A 16298-nucleotide genomic window follows, 5' to 3' on the forward strand; every position below is an offset into this window, starting at 1 on the left:
TAGTAAATTCTTATAGCTAACAAGCAGAATTTACAAACTTCTGTTAGGTCCTCGTTTAGGGCCAATTCACAATCCAATATTGACATCCCCATATGTTGGATAATACTTCTCCATCACCAAGTAAAAAGGCACATATATTCCTTTCCATAATTCCAAACAAAAAAAAAATAAGAAGGGACATAGAATAACGGAGAAGGCTAACTGAAATTTTGGAGTTCCATATTCTCTCTTCAACACGAAACACAATCCTGACCCGTAAAAATAAATGATAAGGTAATGTAGCAAATAAAAGAAATTATGCAGTTTACATGCCATTGCTTGCTGTGTAAAAGGCTATTTTACAGCTTGAAGCATGTAGAACAATAAAGAAAACAAAATTATGTTATTGAGGCATTCAAAGACCCTAAATAACATCAAGTCCCTGTGGTTAACTTAATAGATCTAATAACAATTTCATTATTTGCATACATCATCGGTCAAAAAATCATAATTGGAGATTAGGGTTACAATCATATTTCAAGGTATGCATAACAACAACTTCCGGTCCTCAAGAGTCTAAAGAAGTCATGGCATCTCCACCCTATATGATAAGACCAGCCGCATATTTTCACCACATATTTGCAGATTACCAACTTGAGGAGAGCAAGTATGTCCTCTCTATTAGGCTCACTTGTTGAATGTGGCATTAGTGCATTGAGTACAGTTGTTGAGAAATTCAAATCTTAAGAACAGTCAGTTAAGAAAATTAAACCATTTAGACAAGTAATAAGAGCGAGCTCCTCTTAGTCAATTTGCTAATGATCATCTTGTATGTGCAGCGGCCACCTGATACATCGAAAACAGTTGTTTCATGTGAATCTCACTCTTTACTCTTTACCCAGTAATTTCTCCTCATGTATTCTGGTCATCAGCCTAATAACATAAAAAGTATAATAGCTATAAGGCATTGAAACTAGGTTACATTATCACAGTGAGACTAAAACAGTGGCATCACTGGCTTCAATTTTGTGCTACTGACCTCATATTGCATCAAGCATCTTCAACCCCAAGTTGTTTGAGGGAATCTGGACCGACAAGGAATACACGTCTTGATGTTTGATAGCGGAAAACTACTACCCCTTTGTATGCTGTTCTAGGTATGCCATCCTGGAATACAAGGAAAAACAAGAAAGTTACCAACAATTCAATTGAAGAAATTAACACCAACAAAAGTAAAAACAAAAGAAAAGAAAACATGTCCGAGTAAAATTCTACACTACGTTATTTCCATGTAGTTTGGTGTCTGCCAGCATTAATACATGAGAGAGAGAGAGAGAGAGAGCTATACTATATTATTTCCATGTAGTCTGGTGCCTGCCAGCGTTAATACATGAGAGAGAGAGAGAGAGAGAGAGAGAGAGAGAGAAAAATAGAGGAAGTAGAATGGGATAAAGGAGAGGAGCAGCTGAACATTATCACTAATTAATTTGTTTTCCTGTTCAATGCGGAAAACAGAAACACCATCTCTGTTCACCTAATTCAACTTGAAGTATAAAATAATTATTTTCAATGGGACAGTTAGTTCCTATCTCAAGCAGAATATTCAAAACACTAAAAGGTCACTCAATTGACCTCAGAATTCAAGGTACGCCTAAATGAAAGGCCACTCAATTGACCTCAAAATTCAAGGTATGCCTAAATAATTTAGGCATGAAGTAGTATTCAATTAAGTAATGAAAAGAATTAGAGGATTTTGAACATTGTCCAGCACAGTGGATGCTATAAGTAGATAAGCAATTTCCTCTACGCTCAATGATGACATTAGTCCTATGCAGTTTATCTTCCAAAACAGACTAGTTGATCAAAACAAAACAAAATAAATAGTAAAACAAACACAAAAACAATAGGAAAAAAGAAGAGAGGAATCACCTTCCACTCTTCAAAAATACCAAACATGCCGGCAATGCGTTCAAAGTCTTGTTGGTTATTGTACTTTATGCGCACATCACCATCAATGTTGTATACTTTCAGCATGAAATCAGTTCCATAGACAGGTTTAGCTCTTTCCACAACTTTGGCAAAGTGCTTTATGTACTCACCCTAAGATTTGGAAAGTAAAATTTCAACACAAATGTAGCAGAAGCTGCACCGACTCCTGTTGAACTAATATAAAATTACCTCCATTAGGTAGCTCAGATCCATTGATTTCCAGTCAACCTTTTGGAACAGTAAGGCAGAAGGAACAATCAACATAAACAGAATTAAAAAGAAGAGCAAATTACAAATAGACAAAAAAAAAAAAAAAAAAACAGGAAAAAAAAAAAAAAAAGGAGCTTACCTGGACGTCATTTAGCTTAATTGGTTCGAGGTATTGTTTGAAAAATTGCCCCATGCTAGATCCCTGAAGGAAATATCAACAAGATTTGAGTCAGGTATGAGACCCATAGTTATGAGAGTGCCACCAACATCTTATCAATGCCATATTTTAAATCCATTAAAAGGTAATGTCCCCCAAGTGTAGTAAACTTGAAAATATCACTCGTACTCAGTTTCACAGGGCAGGTAAGATATGTCAAGAGAAGAATTTGTGAAGGTGCCATGCAAGGGGCGGTTGACTAACAAGGTTGATATGGGGGAAGAAAAGAAACAAGAAAGGAGAAGCCTTATATCATACATACACAATGTAGAATACCCAGTCTTACCATTTGAGACAAATTGATAATTATAAAGGAATAAAATGAATGCACAAATTGGTTTACCGACTTGCATAGGGGAAGTTATAGATATAATTTGGTGAATCAACAAATGTTACAATCCTTTCACATCTCAACAGCATGATAGTTTGAACTTCGAAAAAAGATGGTCCACAGAAATAGCTTCAATATCAACAATGTGTCCATAAAAAATAAAGAGTTGTTACAACAAACCAATGCAGCACAAATGCAGAATGCATTCTAGCATCAAGGTTTTGACCGATATAGGAACTTAATTACCCATCAAAGATCGTTGCAAAATAAGAAATCCTGAGACAGTAATAAATGAAAAGTAAACACTGACAATGTTGAAACACATACATGCTCGCCAAAATTATACGTTCTGCACACTTCTGGACGAATAAATTGTCGACCTTTGTTATTCTTTTTTAACCTCAACCAGTCATCCCAGTAAGTGAAGTGTTGTCAAAGAAAACTTTAGAGGAGATTCAAGAGATAAAATAAAATGCATAAAAAAGTGATTTATCCAGTCACATGACAAAAATAACAAGGATATGCCTTTGGCCACTTTGGTGATAGCTCATCCCATATAGATCTAGTCAGCATCCAGCCAAGTCCAGGAAAGAAATCTGAGCGATAGAGTGCATCTGCAGAGCAGATAATATAGCATAAGATAATAGTGGTACATGCAAATTTTGTTTCAGATTCATATTTTGCTTTAGCATGCACTAATTGAATTTCTAATGTATGAGCTTGCTGGGAAATTTATTGCAACATAAAATGGATGCAAGTAAAATGCACAGAGAGAGAGAGAGAGAGAGGAGAGAGAGAGAGAGAGAGAGAGAGAGGAGTCAAGAAACATGCGTAATACACGTCTACAGTAAAAGTGATATTAACTCAATTGATGATGTTAAGATAAAAGTTGTTGCAGGTCGGGATAAAACTTCAATGCAAACCCCCCATGAGAACTAAGAGATACCATCAATGTCGTAAAAACTTAAGAGGTGGCAGCACAAACAATATATTATGCCTATTACTTCTTCCACAAGGGGAAAATCCACTAAAACTAATGCATTACCTTGTTGCAAATGAATACGAATAAGCTTGCTCCATCCTAGAATGTAAAACAGTATGCAGTAATAGACTTGAAGGGAACTTACAAGGATCATGAACGAACTGCCTTTGTCCATTATCATTCCAGGAAGAAACAGCCATGATTGACCTACCATAATTTAATACCAAAAGGTGAAGAAAAACAAGAGAACTGGGAGGTAGTTCAAAAGTTTAGTTAATAAATATTTATAGACTAGTTCAACAGAAGACATACTTATCCTTATCAAGGAGAGCAGCTGCAGCCTCAAAGTAATTAAAAAAATCAGGAGCAATTTCCATATCATCTGTGTCATTACAATTATTATCAGTCACTTCTTTTATACAGAGTAAGAGATGATGGAAAAGGGAAAGAAAATGACAAGAGGAATGACAATAGACCTTTCTACCTTCAAGAATGATTACTCGGCTGAAGTTATGCTTGTAGAACAATTCATCCAATGCCCATTTGTAATGACCTAAAATTTAGGTTCAATTAGAACGAAGTTACAGTCTTATAGATGCTAAGATAAAGGAAAAAGCTGAATCTTACGTGCAATCTTGTAGTAAGCAATTATCTCCCCAGGGTGCTCCGTTTTTACCAGCTCAAAATCCAAATGCTGCAACAATTGAAGAGTATCAGGTACCCTGGGCAGGATCCGAGGTTAAGGCTATTCTGGGTGCCGAAGGCATCTCCTCTCGTGAACCCAGAACCCAACACCAAGGCTAAGGTTTTTTAAATCTTTCCAAGCAAAGGGAAAAAACTATAATAAAATAAAAATAAATAAAATTAAAAAGAAGAAGAAGAAGAAGAAGAAGAAGAAGAGAGAGGGATGGTCATACAGAACTTGAATATTATTTCACATTTGAAAATAATATATCCTAATCCAGTCTTCTCTAGTGAAAATATTCTATTTGGTATGCTAGTTGTAGTATTAAGTAATTAATTCCTCAAAGAACAACTTAAAGAGTATATATAGGTGTTGGAAGGTTGTCAACGTCAATATGTATATAGTTTACAGCAAAATCCCTCTTCCACCATGGATCCCAGACAAGTTTAAACAGCTATCAACAAGTCTAAAAAGTGCCCTACAAAATTTGGCAAACCTCCTAACAAGTAGTATTAGTTTCTTAATTTATGTATTATGCAATGTGATTATTTCATGCACACATCTTATTTTGCACATTCCAGGACTCCATATTTGACTTAACCATCAAAGAGAACTCTTGCAGAAAATTAAAACTAGAACACACTAAAGAATTATTGCAGCAAATAGAATACTCCACGTGCATGCATGAACAGAGACAAGTATACAACTATTCAAGAAAATGCCTTTCCAGAATATCATAAGTAGTTTTACATCGTTAAAAACTAGTTTAGCTATTGAAAAGATAGTACACTAACAATGCTCTAACAGAAGGATGAAAATTAAGATTCAAAATGCCATAACAAATTTAACAATTTTAAGAAGACGAAGACACTTAAAGCACGGCTACCACACTACACATTCTAAAGCATTTACTCACAAAGCAATATGATTGAAAGACCAAAGTAAGTCAAACTAAACAAACAAAGTAAACAGAAAGAAGTTTCAGGATGAACCAGTCTTTAACAAATTATGAAAGCCAATTTCCTTTTATTACAGGTTGAAGATATATTACTTTCTAACTTTTCATTGGATTCACTCAAATCTGTCCAACCAATGAAAGTGTAGCTTAAGCTTTGATTAAAACATGAGGAAGACAAACTTTGACTCCAACTTACTGTTTCTTTCTTTTTTCTTTTCAGTTCTTTCCAATTCCAAATAAAAAGAAATCAAAATAAGACAAATAAAACAATATAGAATTTGCATACGCATAATCAATTTTTGCTTTATATATCACAAATTTGCTGATAAACTAAAATAGAGAATTCAAAAGGGAAAACAATCAAGATTACCTTTAAGGCACTTCTTATAACAAATTACAGAATCTTGCAAAAATAAAGTTTTAGTATAGAGATCCTAATTCTTTTGTTTTTCAACACACAAGTGTCAGATATTAACTGATACCCATGCACAGAACAATTATCATTGTACAACATGTTTAAAGAAACAGTATTCACATAAGTATATTATTTACCTGCATATATGTAAGCTGATCATAGCTCAAAGCTTTGCTCTTAACATCTGGATTCGATCCATCCTGCAAAAAAAAAAATATATATATATATATATAACCATGCTGAACCACTGTTTCACATCATGCTTTTCTCAGCCAAAAGTGCTGTTCAAGATTACCTGGGAGACAAACAGGGGATACTTTGATGCAACCGACTTTTGATATCTAGAAAGTTTAACAATTATGACAGCAGGTCAGCTCAATGTGTGAGTCAAATGAACTAGACAATAGAAATGTAATAAACATGATATTTACTTTAAAACAGACTTAATGGTCCTTTCCAGATAATCTGCACGATTACACGCCATAATTACAACTGCCGCCACTGGAACCTAAACAATTCAGCTGAAAATTAGGTCAGCAGAGTTAAGTGACAACTTCTTAGAAGAAAAGAGATTACAAAAAAGAAAAAAAAAAAAAAATAACAGCATCCTGAACCTGTATTTTGTCTATCTGTTTCAGTACACCCTTCCCTGAAAATTAACAAAAAAAGAGAATATTTAGCACTACAAATGCATGCAAGGATAAATCTCATACGATTTTACACAAAAAGTAAGATGCTGAAATGCTAACATCATAGCTTGGACTTGCAAAAGAGAAAAGAAAAATAAAAAAATTTATTTATAGATTGAAGATCAAATAATCAGAGTAAAAAGGAATTTACGTGTGTACAATCTGATTAACACAAACAAAATGGCAGGCTACTCCATGAGAGAGAACAGATTAAAAATTAAAATTGATAAATTTATTTGCTATTAATGCTCAAGCTTGATTTTGGGAGTCTTTCTTAGGTCAAACAGCCTGATTCATGACTAGCTCCAAGAAATTTCGTAAATCATTTTAGGGAATGTAGCATTAAAAATGCCCTCTCACCTATTTTTGTAGTATAGACTCAAAGATTTATAATGGACCCTTTCCATTATTTATTTCAGAAAAGAAGAACAACCTACCCGTACCATTTTATTTTTTAGTTTCAGAAGCTGCACTCATTCTGCATTAGAGACTGAGCTTTCTAATGTTCCCCAAACAATATTAAAACTTCTATACACTTCAAAATTTTTCCGTAAATCTATAATTACTTTAAAATAATATCTTCTTGAGGGACTTTAATTCATAAATTTATGACTATAAAACCAAAACATCATTATGTTAATCCTGTGAAAGTATATTGCAATCTTCCAAGTGTGCAAAAAGATATAATTGGCAGGGGGGTTTTATGTTACTTCCACACAATTGGTCTATAAATCAAACTGTACGCAGCCAGAAACTCAACAGATTTTAAGTGAAAAACAAAAAGGATAATATAGGAAGCACAAGGAAAAAGAGAACAGCTATTGATTAGCACGTACTTTCAAAGTCTTGAACAAGAGCCTTTAGCTCTCCACTTTCTTCTTTTAGGCGGTTCCTTTCTTCTGAAATTGCAGCAGTTAGTGAAACAGTGAATAATAATTTTTCTGAATTCAACCTAATATTTGGAAAGATGAAGAGAGAGGAACCGAAAGAGGATAGGTGCTGGCCAGTCTCTAGTCAACTGAGAAAAAGTAGCATGTATGGAAAGCTCACGGATTCTTAGACAAACTAACAACATATGGATTATGATATTTACTTCTAGCAAAACAATAATATAAAATTTCAATTTGGTTTAGTGCTTGCTACTAGACAATAAGAATAAAGTGCAGTTATGCAAGATTTTAGTGGAGATGTGTCATGTAGAAAGAGAAGAAAAACTTCCATGCTGTACTACTTTATTGAGGTTCAAGACTTGCTTAAATACAGAAAAGGAGCGAAGACACTCTGGGTAAAAAACTGAAGGTGCAGAAAAACCAGAAAAATGACCGTATGATGCTGTAATGTTGACCTTGCCATGAAAGCAACATGCTCTCATGGCATCTTTTATGTTTTTCATCACTATGTTATCTTTAGTATATAAGTGTATGGCACAAGCCACACAACCAAAATGATGGAACATTAAGTGCTAAAAGAAACGTAAATCGTATGAGAATAATCATCACAATTCAATAGTTAGAAGTAGCAAAATATGCCAGCTATATAATGAACTTTACAAAAACTTAATATATATATATATATATATATATATATCATATACATGACAGAAATCTTTATGTGATTAGACCATTTTATATTTCTTTTGACAAGAGTGGATCCTAAACAAAAAAACATAAAGCTGTTTCCTAGGCATTAAACAATTTTAACGAGAATATGACAGCCAATGCACAAGATGTATATCACACCTTCCAGGGCCACAATCTGTCCTTGCTGCATACTAATTTGATCAATCAGTAATCGAAACTGGTTTGTACAGCTGTTCTCTGATTCAACCTGTCCAAAAAAAAAAAAAAAAAAAGATATGAAATTGGCATTTGATAAGCAGTACTATATGAAAATAGCATGTAAAACCAGTCCAACAATTGATCCCAACGTGTTCCCCATGAAGAAAATTTGATGTTTAAATTCACATGTCTAAAGGCATGATCCTGGAATGAAGTCAAGCTTCAAGCTACCAGTATGTGACCAATAAATAAATAAATATGAGAAAGAAAGAAAGAAAGAAAAAGAGGAAGACAGAGAGACTCCTAAAGCATTCATTTCATATCATGGGATGAGAGATGGCTGAAGTTATAGGAAAGGCAAACATGAACTATAGAAATCATACAGCTGCAGAATCAAAGAGATGGGTGAAGAAAATCATGGGAAGACACATTCCAACATACAGTGTATGATTATTAAACAATATAAGCAATACTACATCAAAACAGCATGTAAAACCCGTTGAACAATTGTATCCCAAAGAGTTCCCCATGAAGGTAATTTGGTGTTTAAATTCACCATTGTCTAAAGGCTGATCCTGGGATGAAGTCAGGGTTCAAGCTACCAGTATATGACCAATAAATAAATAGATAAAAGAAAGAAAGAAGAAGAGGAAGACAGAGAGAGGCTCCCCATAACATTCATTTCATATCCGGGTACGAGAGATGGCTGAAGTTATAGGAAAGGCAAAAATGAACTATAGAAATCAAAAAGCTTCTAAATCAGGAAGATGGATGAAGGAAATCATGAGAAGACACAGTCCGCCATATTGTGTTTGACTGTAAAACAATAGAAGTAACTTGTATAAACTTCACCCAACTACTACTAGTACAATTTAATTACTACCATTATATTGAAGTCATAATTCTACCATACTAAGCCACCAACAAATAATCCAAGTAGGGAAGCAAAAATTACTAATTTACTTAATCCAGATGAGCCATAAAATAGTACTTTTAAAGGAGTAATGAGAAGGAACTGACTGAACAAATAGAAAATTAAGGAGAATATAGAGTTAGTTCTAACACAAGAAACTTTATCCAATTTCATTCAGACTTAATTTATTAGTTGTTGAATTTACTTGTGAACTTATTTATTCAACAAATCTATAACTTATAAACTTTTTCTACTTTAGGCAAGATCACTAAAATAATCTCACATGTAATTAAATTATATGCAAAGAAAAGTTCTTCTATGCATTCGATGTATCCTGAATTCAGTTATCTCATCAATTCGCCAACGACATTAATTCTCTAGCTTAGCCACATATACAGACAAGCAGAAGAAATTTGGGCAATTGTGCCCACTACAATCCTAAGAAAATATGATATTAATTTATATAACTCAAAATTTTTAAAAACTTTCTAAAATAATTATTTTTCTTCCATTGTAATTTTAAAATATTAGCATATATTTAAATTCAACTAAAAAAAAAAAAAAAAAGTGTCCAATGCTTAAATTTCAAATACATCAATGTATATTAGTATTTGGGTTTTCAATGAAAATGATCATTTTAAAGGCTAATCCTATATGCATAACTTGGAAAATGTCATATACTTTACACTTCTGCTATATAAGGATAGTATATATTTTCGAAAAACAAAAGTAATAGTTTCATTTTGGAAATTTAACAAATTTTAGTCTGCCTCAATTGATACAAAAAAAAAAAATCTAATAAAATGGTATATTTGTAGTTTATGTGAAGCCTAAATAAATATATAATAATGTTATAAAGTTAAGACGTATAAGGCTATTATATTTTCTATAAAATAAAGTAATAATATCTTTTTTGTATTTTATAAATTTTAGTTTGCTTCTATTGATACAAAAATCTAAATTCAGCTTATACAGAAACTTCTGCAAGTTTGTTCATAGCAACAATTATATTTCTACACCTACCCATGGCTGAAAATAGAATTAAAAGAAACCAATATCACTGAATTGTGCCAAATTATTCCAATATCACAAGTATTATTCAGTTTGCTTTTTGTTCTTCCATTTTCCACCTAACTTTCTTCTAGGTTTAACCAAGTAAGCAATAAAATACACATAAATGAAGCATCAACTACTACTTGCAGCAAGGTGGCAATGATAACAGTACACAAAAAGAAAATGATCAACTGAAATGAGAAAAGCTTTTCACATACCGCAGCAGCGAGGCGATCGGCGTATCTTGATTGTGTAGCGAAAAGCCGCATCTAAAGCATAAATAATTAAAAATAAAAAACGAAACAATACAAATTAGACTCCGAGTTAGCTACAGCAAAAGCAACTAATAAATTTTGGTTCTTAAACATTTTTCCCAGTCATCTAAATTACTTGAACTCGAGCTCAATTTTTCCGAGAAAATTTATTTCAGAATTTTCTTTTTTAATGAAAACATAATAAAAATGAGAAAAATTGGCAACAACTCCATTTGAGGCTGATCAAAAACCGGCGAAAGAAGATTTAATTGGAGGATTTGATGAATCTCAAATGAAGATGACCATGAAAATTTGAAGGGTTTTAGAAAAAACCTGTATATAGATGAATGCCCCCGCTGCAAGCAAAAGGAGGACCCGAAAATCGAAGAGAATTTTCACCATTTTTTTTATTATTATCTTTTTCTCTCTTCCTCTGAAGCTTTCGATCTCGAAGAGTTATAATCGACCAGAAAAATAATTTTAAAAAAAATTAAAATGAGAATTTTAAAGCTGAAAAGGACCAAACGTTCGAAATTGAAACTGGCACAAGGCTTAAAAGTCTTCGATCCGTGTTTACTCCGTTGGGCATATAGTCAATGAACTTGCTGAATTTGCTAGCTTGCGCCTGCGCATATATTTTTCCAAAATGAAAATGTATTTATCAACTAGCTTATATTATTATATTATTTATTTATATTTAATTATACTTATTTAGGATATATTAATATTTTCAACTAACAGCATAAAAATACAAAAAAAAGAAAAGGGCAAATCATGTTGGTAAATATATTTATATACCGGTTGTTAATGTTAAAAAACATACATGGTACGGATTATAGTATTGGTGATTGTTTTTTATAGGATTGATAACGATTTTATAAGAAATCATCGTTAATACTATGAAAAACCGTCACTAATACTGTGGTCCCCATACGGATCGTCCTCATCAAAAAATTTCAGTACATATATATATATATATACAATTTAGAAATAACATCATTTCCAATTTTTAATGGTTAAATACATTAAGATATATGTGACACAGGTTGAAAAGGCTTATTGTCAATGTGATATAAATGCTTATCTAACATACATTTAATTCAAAACATTATTTGTCAATGGTTAATGTGTCTATTTGTTTTTACCTATTTAAAAAGGCTATAGTAATAAAGACTATTTTTATTTTTTGATAAGAATTGTTTTTAATTTTTTAGTAGCCACACCCTCTAGTAAAGTCAAATTTCCTTTTGGATAATTATATACACATTACAAAATATGTTAGCTAAGTTATAATTTATACACATCCATTTTAAAATTTGTTTTTTACTATCTATATTAATAATTTATACTTATTTTATCTTTAATTGCTTAAAATTAAACTTACCTACACTATAATTTATAATTTTCTTAATACATTTAGGCTTTGTTTAGATGATGGAAATACATAATAACAAGAAAAAAAAGGGGGGGGGGGGGGGGGGGCGGCGGCGTGGTGGGGAGGGGGGAAGGGGAAGAGGGGGAAAATATGGAGGAAAAAAAAAAGAATTTCTTTTATATTTGGTTTAATAGAGAAAAAAATTACATGCAATCTTTTCATAGACATGAGAGAGAGAAAGGAGAGATAGAGGAGGGAGAGAGAGAAGAAAATAGACAAGAGACCGAGAAGAGAGAGTTACAAAGAAGGTGGAGAAGAAAAACAGTTGTAAAGGAAAGAGAGGAGAGAAACAGAAACCCCTCATCTTTTAAAAATAAGTAATGTGTCAGGAGAATTTGGTACAAGAAGCTGTGGATACACTTCTTGATAATGGAATCCGTAGACAACCAATGAGGGACGGTCATAATAAGGCTTACAAGTCGTTTTTAGATGTAATTGAAGGCAAAGAAGGAAGAATTCATGAGACTTTGCTTGGCAAACGTGTTGATTATTCGGGGCGTTCTGTCATTGTCATCGGTCCTTCACTTTCATTACATCGATGTGGATTGCCTCGCGAAATAGCAATAGAACTTTGCCACACATTTGTAATTCATGGTTTAATTAGACAACAGTTGGCTTCGAATATAGGAGTTGCTAAAAGTAAAATTTAGGAAAATTTGAAAGAAAAGAACAAAGATATCGATGAAAACAAAAATAGAGGTACTCGAACCCTTGGTACCAAAAACTCATACAATGAATTAACAATTCGACGCTTTCGTCCACTCCATCTCTCCCTCAATTGAAAAGAGATAATTACTATGTTATCACAAAAATAAGGCTTAAAAAAGCCCTTCATTTATTTTTTTAGTGTTTTTTTTTATATTTTTATTACTTTATTATGTATAATATGTATACAATAGTTTATATAATAGATACGGAATGATAATGATATAGAATCAAATTCCATTTAGACCATTTAGATAAAACAAAAGCATTTATATTATATAATTAGATTATGTAAAATGTATATAAAACATATACATATATGTTATATATAGTTCTATAATCATATATGTATAATATATGTATAAGGATATAACATATATGTAGAAAGCAAAGACTTGAAAGAGATATCAACAATCCAATCTACACAATCTACAATAGTCCAATATATAAATCCAATAGAAATTATATATCCAATATAAATGAAATAAATATAAAAAATCCAATATAAATCAAATCTCAAAATGGAATCTATATTTGTTAATATGTTTAACGTAGATTTTTTTAGATTTTTTGAATAGATTTATTTAATTAATATATGTTTAATATATAAATTCTGTATTTTTTTATAATATATAAATAATAAAAAAATAGAAATATTGAAAAAAATAATATTAATTATTAATAATAATAAAAACCTCTTTGATTTTGTCCGGAAGGGTCCTTTATTTCCACGGCTTGGCCTAGTCAGTACCTAGTCAAGTTGGGCCTCTTTTTGTTCAATCATAATAAGATAAAATGATTTATTTAATTTGAAAACAAATAATTTGAAACCAAAACAAAAAGGTCTGTTATTGAAACAACAAAAGTCATCAAAAGACCTAATTTGATATGGAATCAAATGACTCCAAAATTGGCTTGGTTCCAAGATGTAGAATCTATGTTAAGTCATCATTTAGCAAGGCTACTAGGACTTGGTCTCTTTCTTGGGCAGGGCATCAAGTACATGTATTTTTACTAATTAATGAATTTCTAAATGCTGAGTAGATCCTAAAGAGATTCCACTTCATCATGAATTTATCTTGAATTAGGATCTTTTGGCTCAACTTTATCCCAGTTTTGTTGTGAGAATCTATAGTATCTCTTCTCTATATATGATAAAATAGGATGAAACTTTTCTTCAATTCAAAATAATTGAAATTTTTTTTTTTATTATGACAAATGGCAAATAGCGAGTTCCTCCATGTTGTGTCAAATTCACATTGAAAAAAGAAAAAGTTGTTTTCTCGTATGAATATGAAGAACCTTTTTTCGTAAAATCTCACCTACTAATAAGTTTCTATTCCAAAACAGAATGAAAAGGACAATATATAGGATGGGTAGGAGAAATTGTGATACTCAACTTGATCCATGATCCGAAACGACAAGATATAATAATATATAAACAAGATATAATAATATATAAAATAAAAATATAATTATAAAAATGATAATTAAAACATATAATATAAAAAATAAAAATCTACACCAATCCTAAGGATCCATATGATTAATTATGGATCCATCACAACAATAGAATAGGATTTACATCTTTCATTAATAGTTCAAGTTACACACTCCCATAATCCATTTTATCTTCGGAAAATTCACTTCAACTATGAGTGTCAAAAAAATAAAAATAATACATTAATACATTTTTGCGGAGTTGAAGAGAAATATCCAAATACATGTCTTGCTCGTTTCAATAAGCCATATTTGTAGCAATGAAATACTATTGATCCTACCCGATTGATAAGTGATTGATTAAAAATAACTATGATATAATCTTTTATTATATAATTTGTAGCACGGACATATGAGTTGATACCATTACTATCTATAGAAAGATATCGGGTATGAATCTATAGACCTATCTGTCTGTGTACATATATGGATGCATGATCCAGCATGCCCCTTTGTAAAGTAAAAAAAAAAAAAAATACCCTCGATTCTATGCCTTAATAAAAAAAAGTGGCAAAAGTCGGTAATAAGTCATATAGAATCAATGATGGAGTCATGGTAAAATACTTTTATGATGCATTTTTTTTTAACAATTTTTTGGCTGATAAAGAGATCAAGTGGTACAATTCTTTTGTTGGTAGATTGGAGGATTAGAAACATGACTTGCTTTCCAATTGGCTATTTTTGCATTAATTGCTACTTCATCAATCTTACTAATTAGTGTACCCGTTGTATTTGCTTCTCCTAATGGTTGGGCGGGTAACAAAATTATATACAATAAAATAATAAAATCCTAAAAAATATAGCAAACACTAAAAAAAGAAAAAAGAAAAAAAAAAGGCTTTTTTTAAGCCTTATTTTTGTGTAGATATGGTCAATTTGGCAATTTAATTTAGCTATTTGATGAATATGGATTTCCATCAACAATCGGAAACAACATACATTCATCCAACTTTTTACTTACAATTTATTTTTATAAATAAAGCCAGGGAAATTGGATATCTACCACAAAAGACTTTAAAGGATAATGTGAAATTATTAATCATGGAGTGGGAAATTGTTTTTAGTTATTTTGGCTTAATTGTGGGTTGACATACAAATTGGAACTTCATGAATTCCAAAGTGAAAAGCTATTGTAAGTATGTGATGTAGGTTGTGGTTGCTCTTTACTTTTCTTGAAAAACCTTGGTAGGAATGTCCTTTGCAAAAATTTGTTTTTTGATTATTGTTCTTGCTTTAGCAGATGAAGTGAGTTTCTTTTGTTTATATTTTTATTTCTTTCCTTGAACTCTCTTTATTAATATTTAAATCAATTGGAATTATTGTTAGATTTATCCAAGTCTATTAATGTTCCAGGTGTATATATTGATTATTTGTTTTTGGGATTTATGTTGATCGAGGTCAAAACAACTTGGAGACTGTAACATTGCTACTTGCACTCAAGGCAAGCTTTTGTGTCTATGAATATTGTAAAGTTGTTGTATAGTTCTACTCTTAGTGCCTTGGTAGATCTTGTAGATTGAGTGTCATGAGAATGTTTACTTAATATGTGGAAGCCATGAGGCTATTGACAGAAATGCACTTTTCTTTTTTTTCTTTTTTTTTCCTTTTTTTTTTTTTTTTTTTTGCATTGAGTGCATTGAGAGAATTGTATGTATTATATGTACACTTGGGCTTGATTGTGTTAATAATTAATTTACTTATAGGGAGAGAGCACGGAATATGAGGCATACATACGATTCAATCTAAATTTTAAGAAGAAAATATTAGATATTTTGTATATACTAACCATAATCAATGACTTACAAGGTTTATATGTGCTAGTAATAGAATTGGCTTCTTTACTTATTTATGTAGTATGGTCCTGGACACATCATTTCTGTAATATTTTAGTTGGCCCATTGGACTGAAAGACCAGCTCCCTTTAACTTATCTAATTTATTATTATTATTATTAATTATTATTTTATGTGTGTTAAAGTATTGGATAAGCTATGTGACTTGAATGTAACTTTAGTCTTTAAAAGGCTGAAGGATTGTTGATGGTAGGAATGGCAATTTTCCCCACACAACCCGAAAACCGCGGTGCACTGCCTTTAATGGGGCTGTTTTTCCCCCCAAAATTCAGGATTATGAAGCAGGCTCGAGATAAATTCTTAAGGCTCGAATTGGAATCGGCTCAATATCGAAAAATAAAAATCCCAGCTCA

At 31.7% G+C, this 16298-nt stretch overlaps 2 protein-coding genes across 3 annotated transcripts; one reads left to right on the top strand and one right to left on the bottom strand.

The window, feature by feature from the left end:
• Positions 1-363: 363 nt before the first annotated feature.
• On the bottom strand, positions 364-11090 carry LOC107427172 (alpha-1,3-mannosyl-glycoprotein 2-beta-N-acetylglucosaminyltransferase). Of its 2 annotated transcripts, none has more exons than XM_048481171.2 (19): positions 10787-11090; positions 10418-10468; positions 8195-8282; positions 7292-7354; positions 6381-6415; positions 6198-6274; positions 6062-6107; positions 5904-5966; positions 4336-4402; positions 4193-4261; positions 4021-4090; positions 3854-3915; positions 3250-3340; positions 3054-3147; positions 2318-2380; positions 2158-2196; positions 1909-2079; positions 1019-1146; positions 364-825 (listed from the first exon to the last, which is right to left on the bottom strand). In XM_048481171.2, the coding sequence occupies exons 1-18, from the start codon at positions 10853-10855 to the stop codon at positions 1030-1032; spliced, it is 1335 nt and encodes a 444-aa protein (XP_048337128.2). In that variant the 5' UTR covers positions 10856-11090; the 3' UTR covers positions 364-825; positions 1019-1029. The 2 variants fall into 2 exon arrangements, with proteins under 2 accessions (XP_048337128.2, XP_048337127.2); XM_048481170.2 differs by having other exon boundaries at positions 364-912; positions 10787-11089.
• Positions 11091-12208: 1118 nt separating this feature from the next.
• LOC132799417 (DNA-directed RNA polymerase subunit beta'-like) lies at positions 12209-12538 on the top strand. The gene has a single exon (XM_060811222.1). It carries the CDS (start codon positions 12209-12211, stop codon positions 12536-12538), a length of 330 nt encoding a protein of 109 aa, XP_060667205.1.
• The last annotated feature ends 3760 nt before the right edge of the window (positions 12539-16298 follow it).

Source organism: Ziziphus jujuba, chromosome 9 (genome assembly GCF_031755915.1).
Source record: "Ziziphus jujuba cultivar Dongzao chromosome 9, ASM3175591v1".
Lineage (NCBI taxonomy): Eukaryota > Viridiplantae > Streptophyta > Magnoliopsida > Rosales > Rhamnaceae > Ziziphus > Ziziphus jujuba.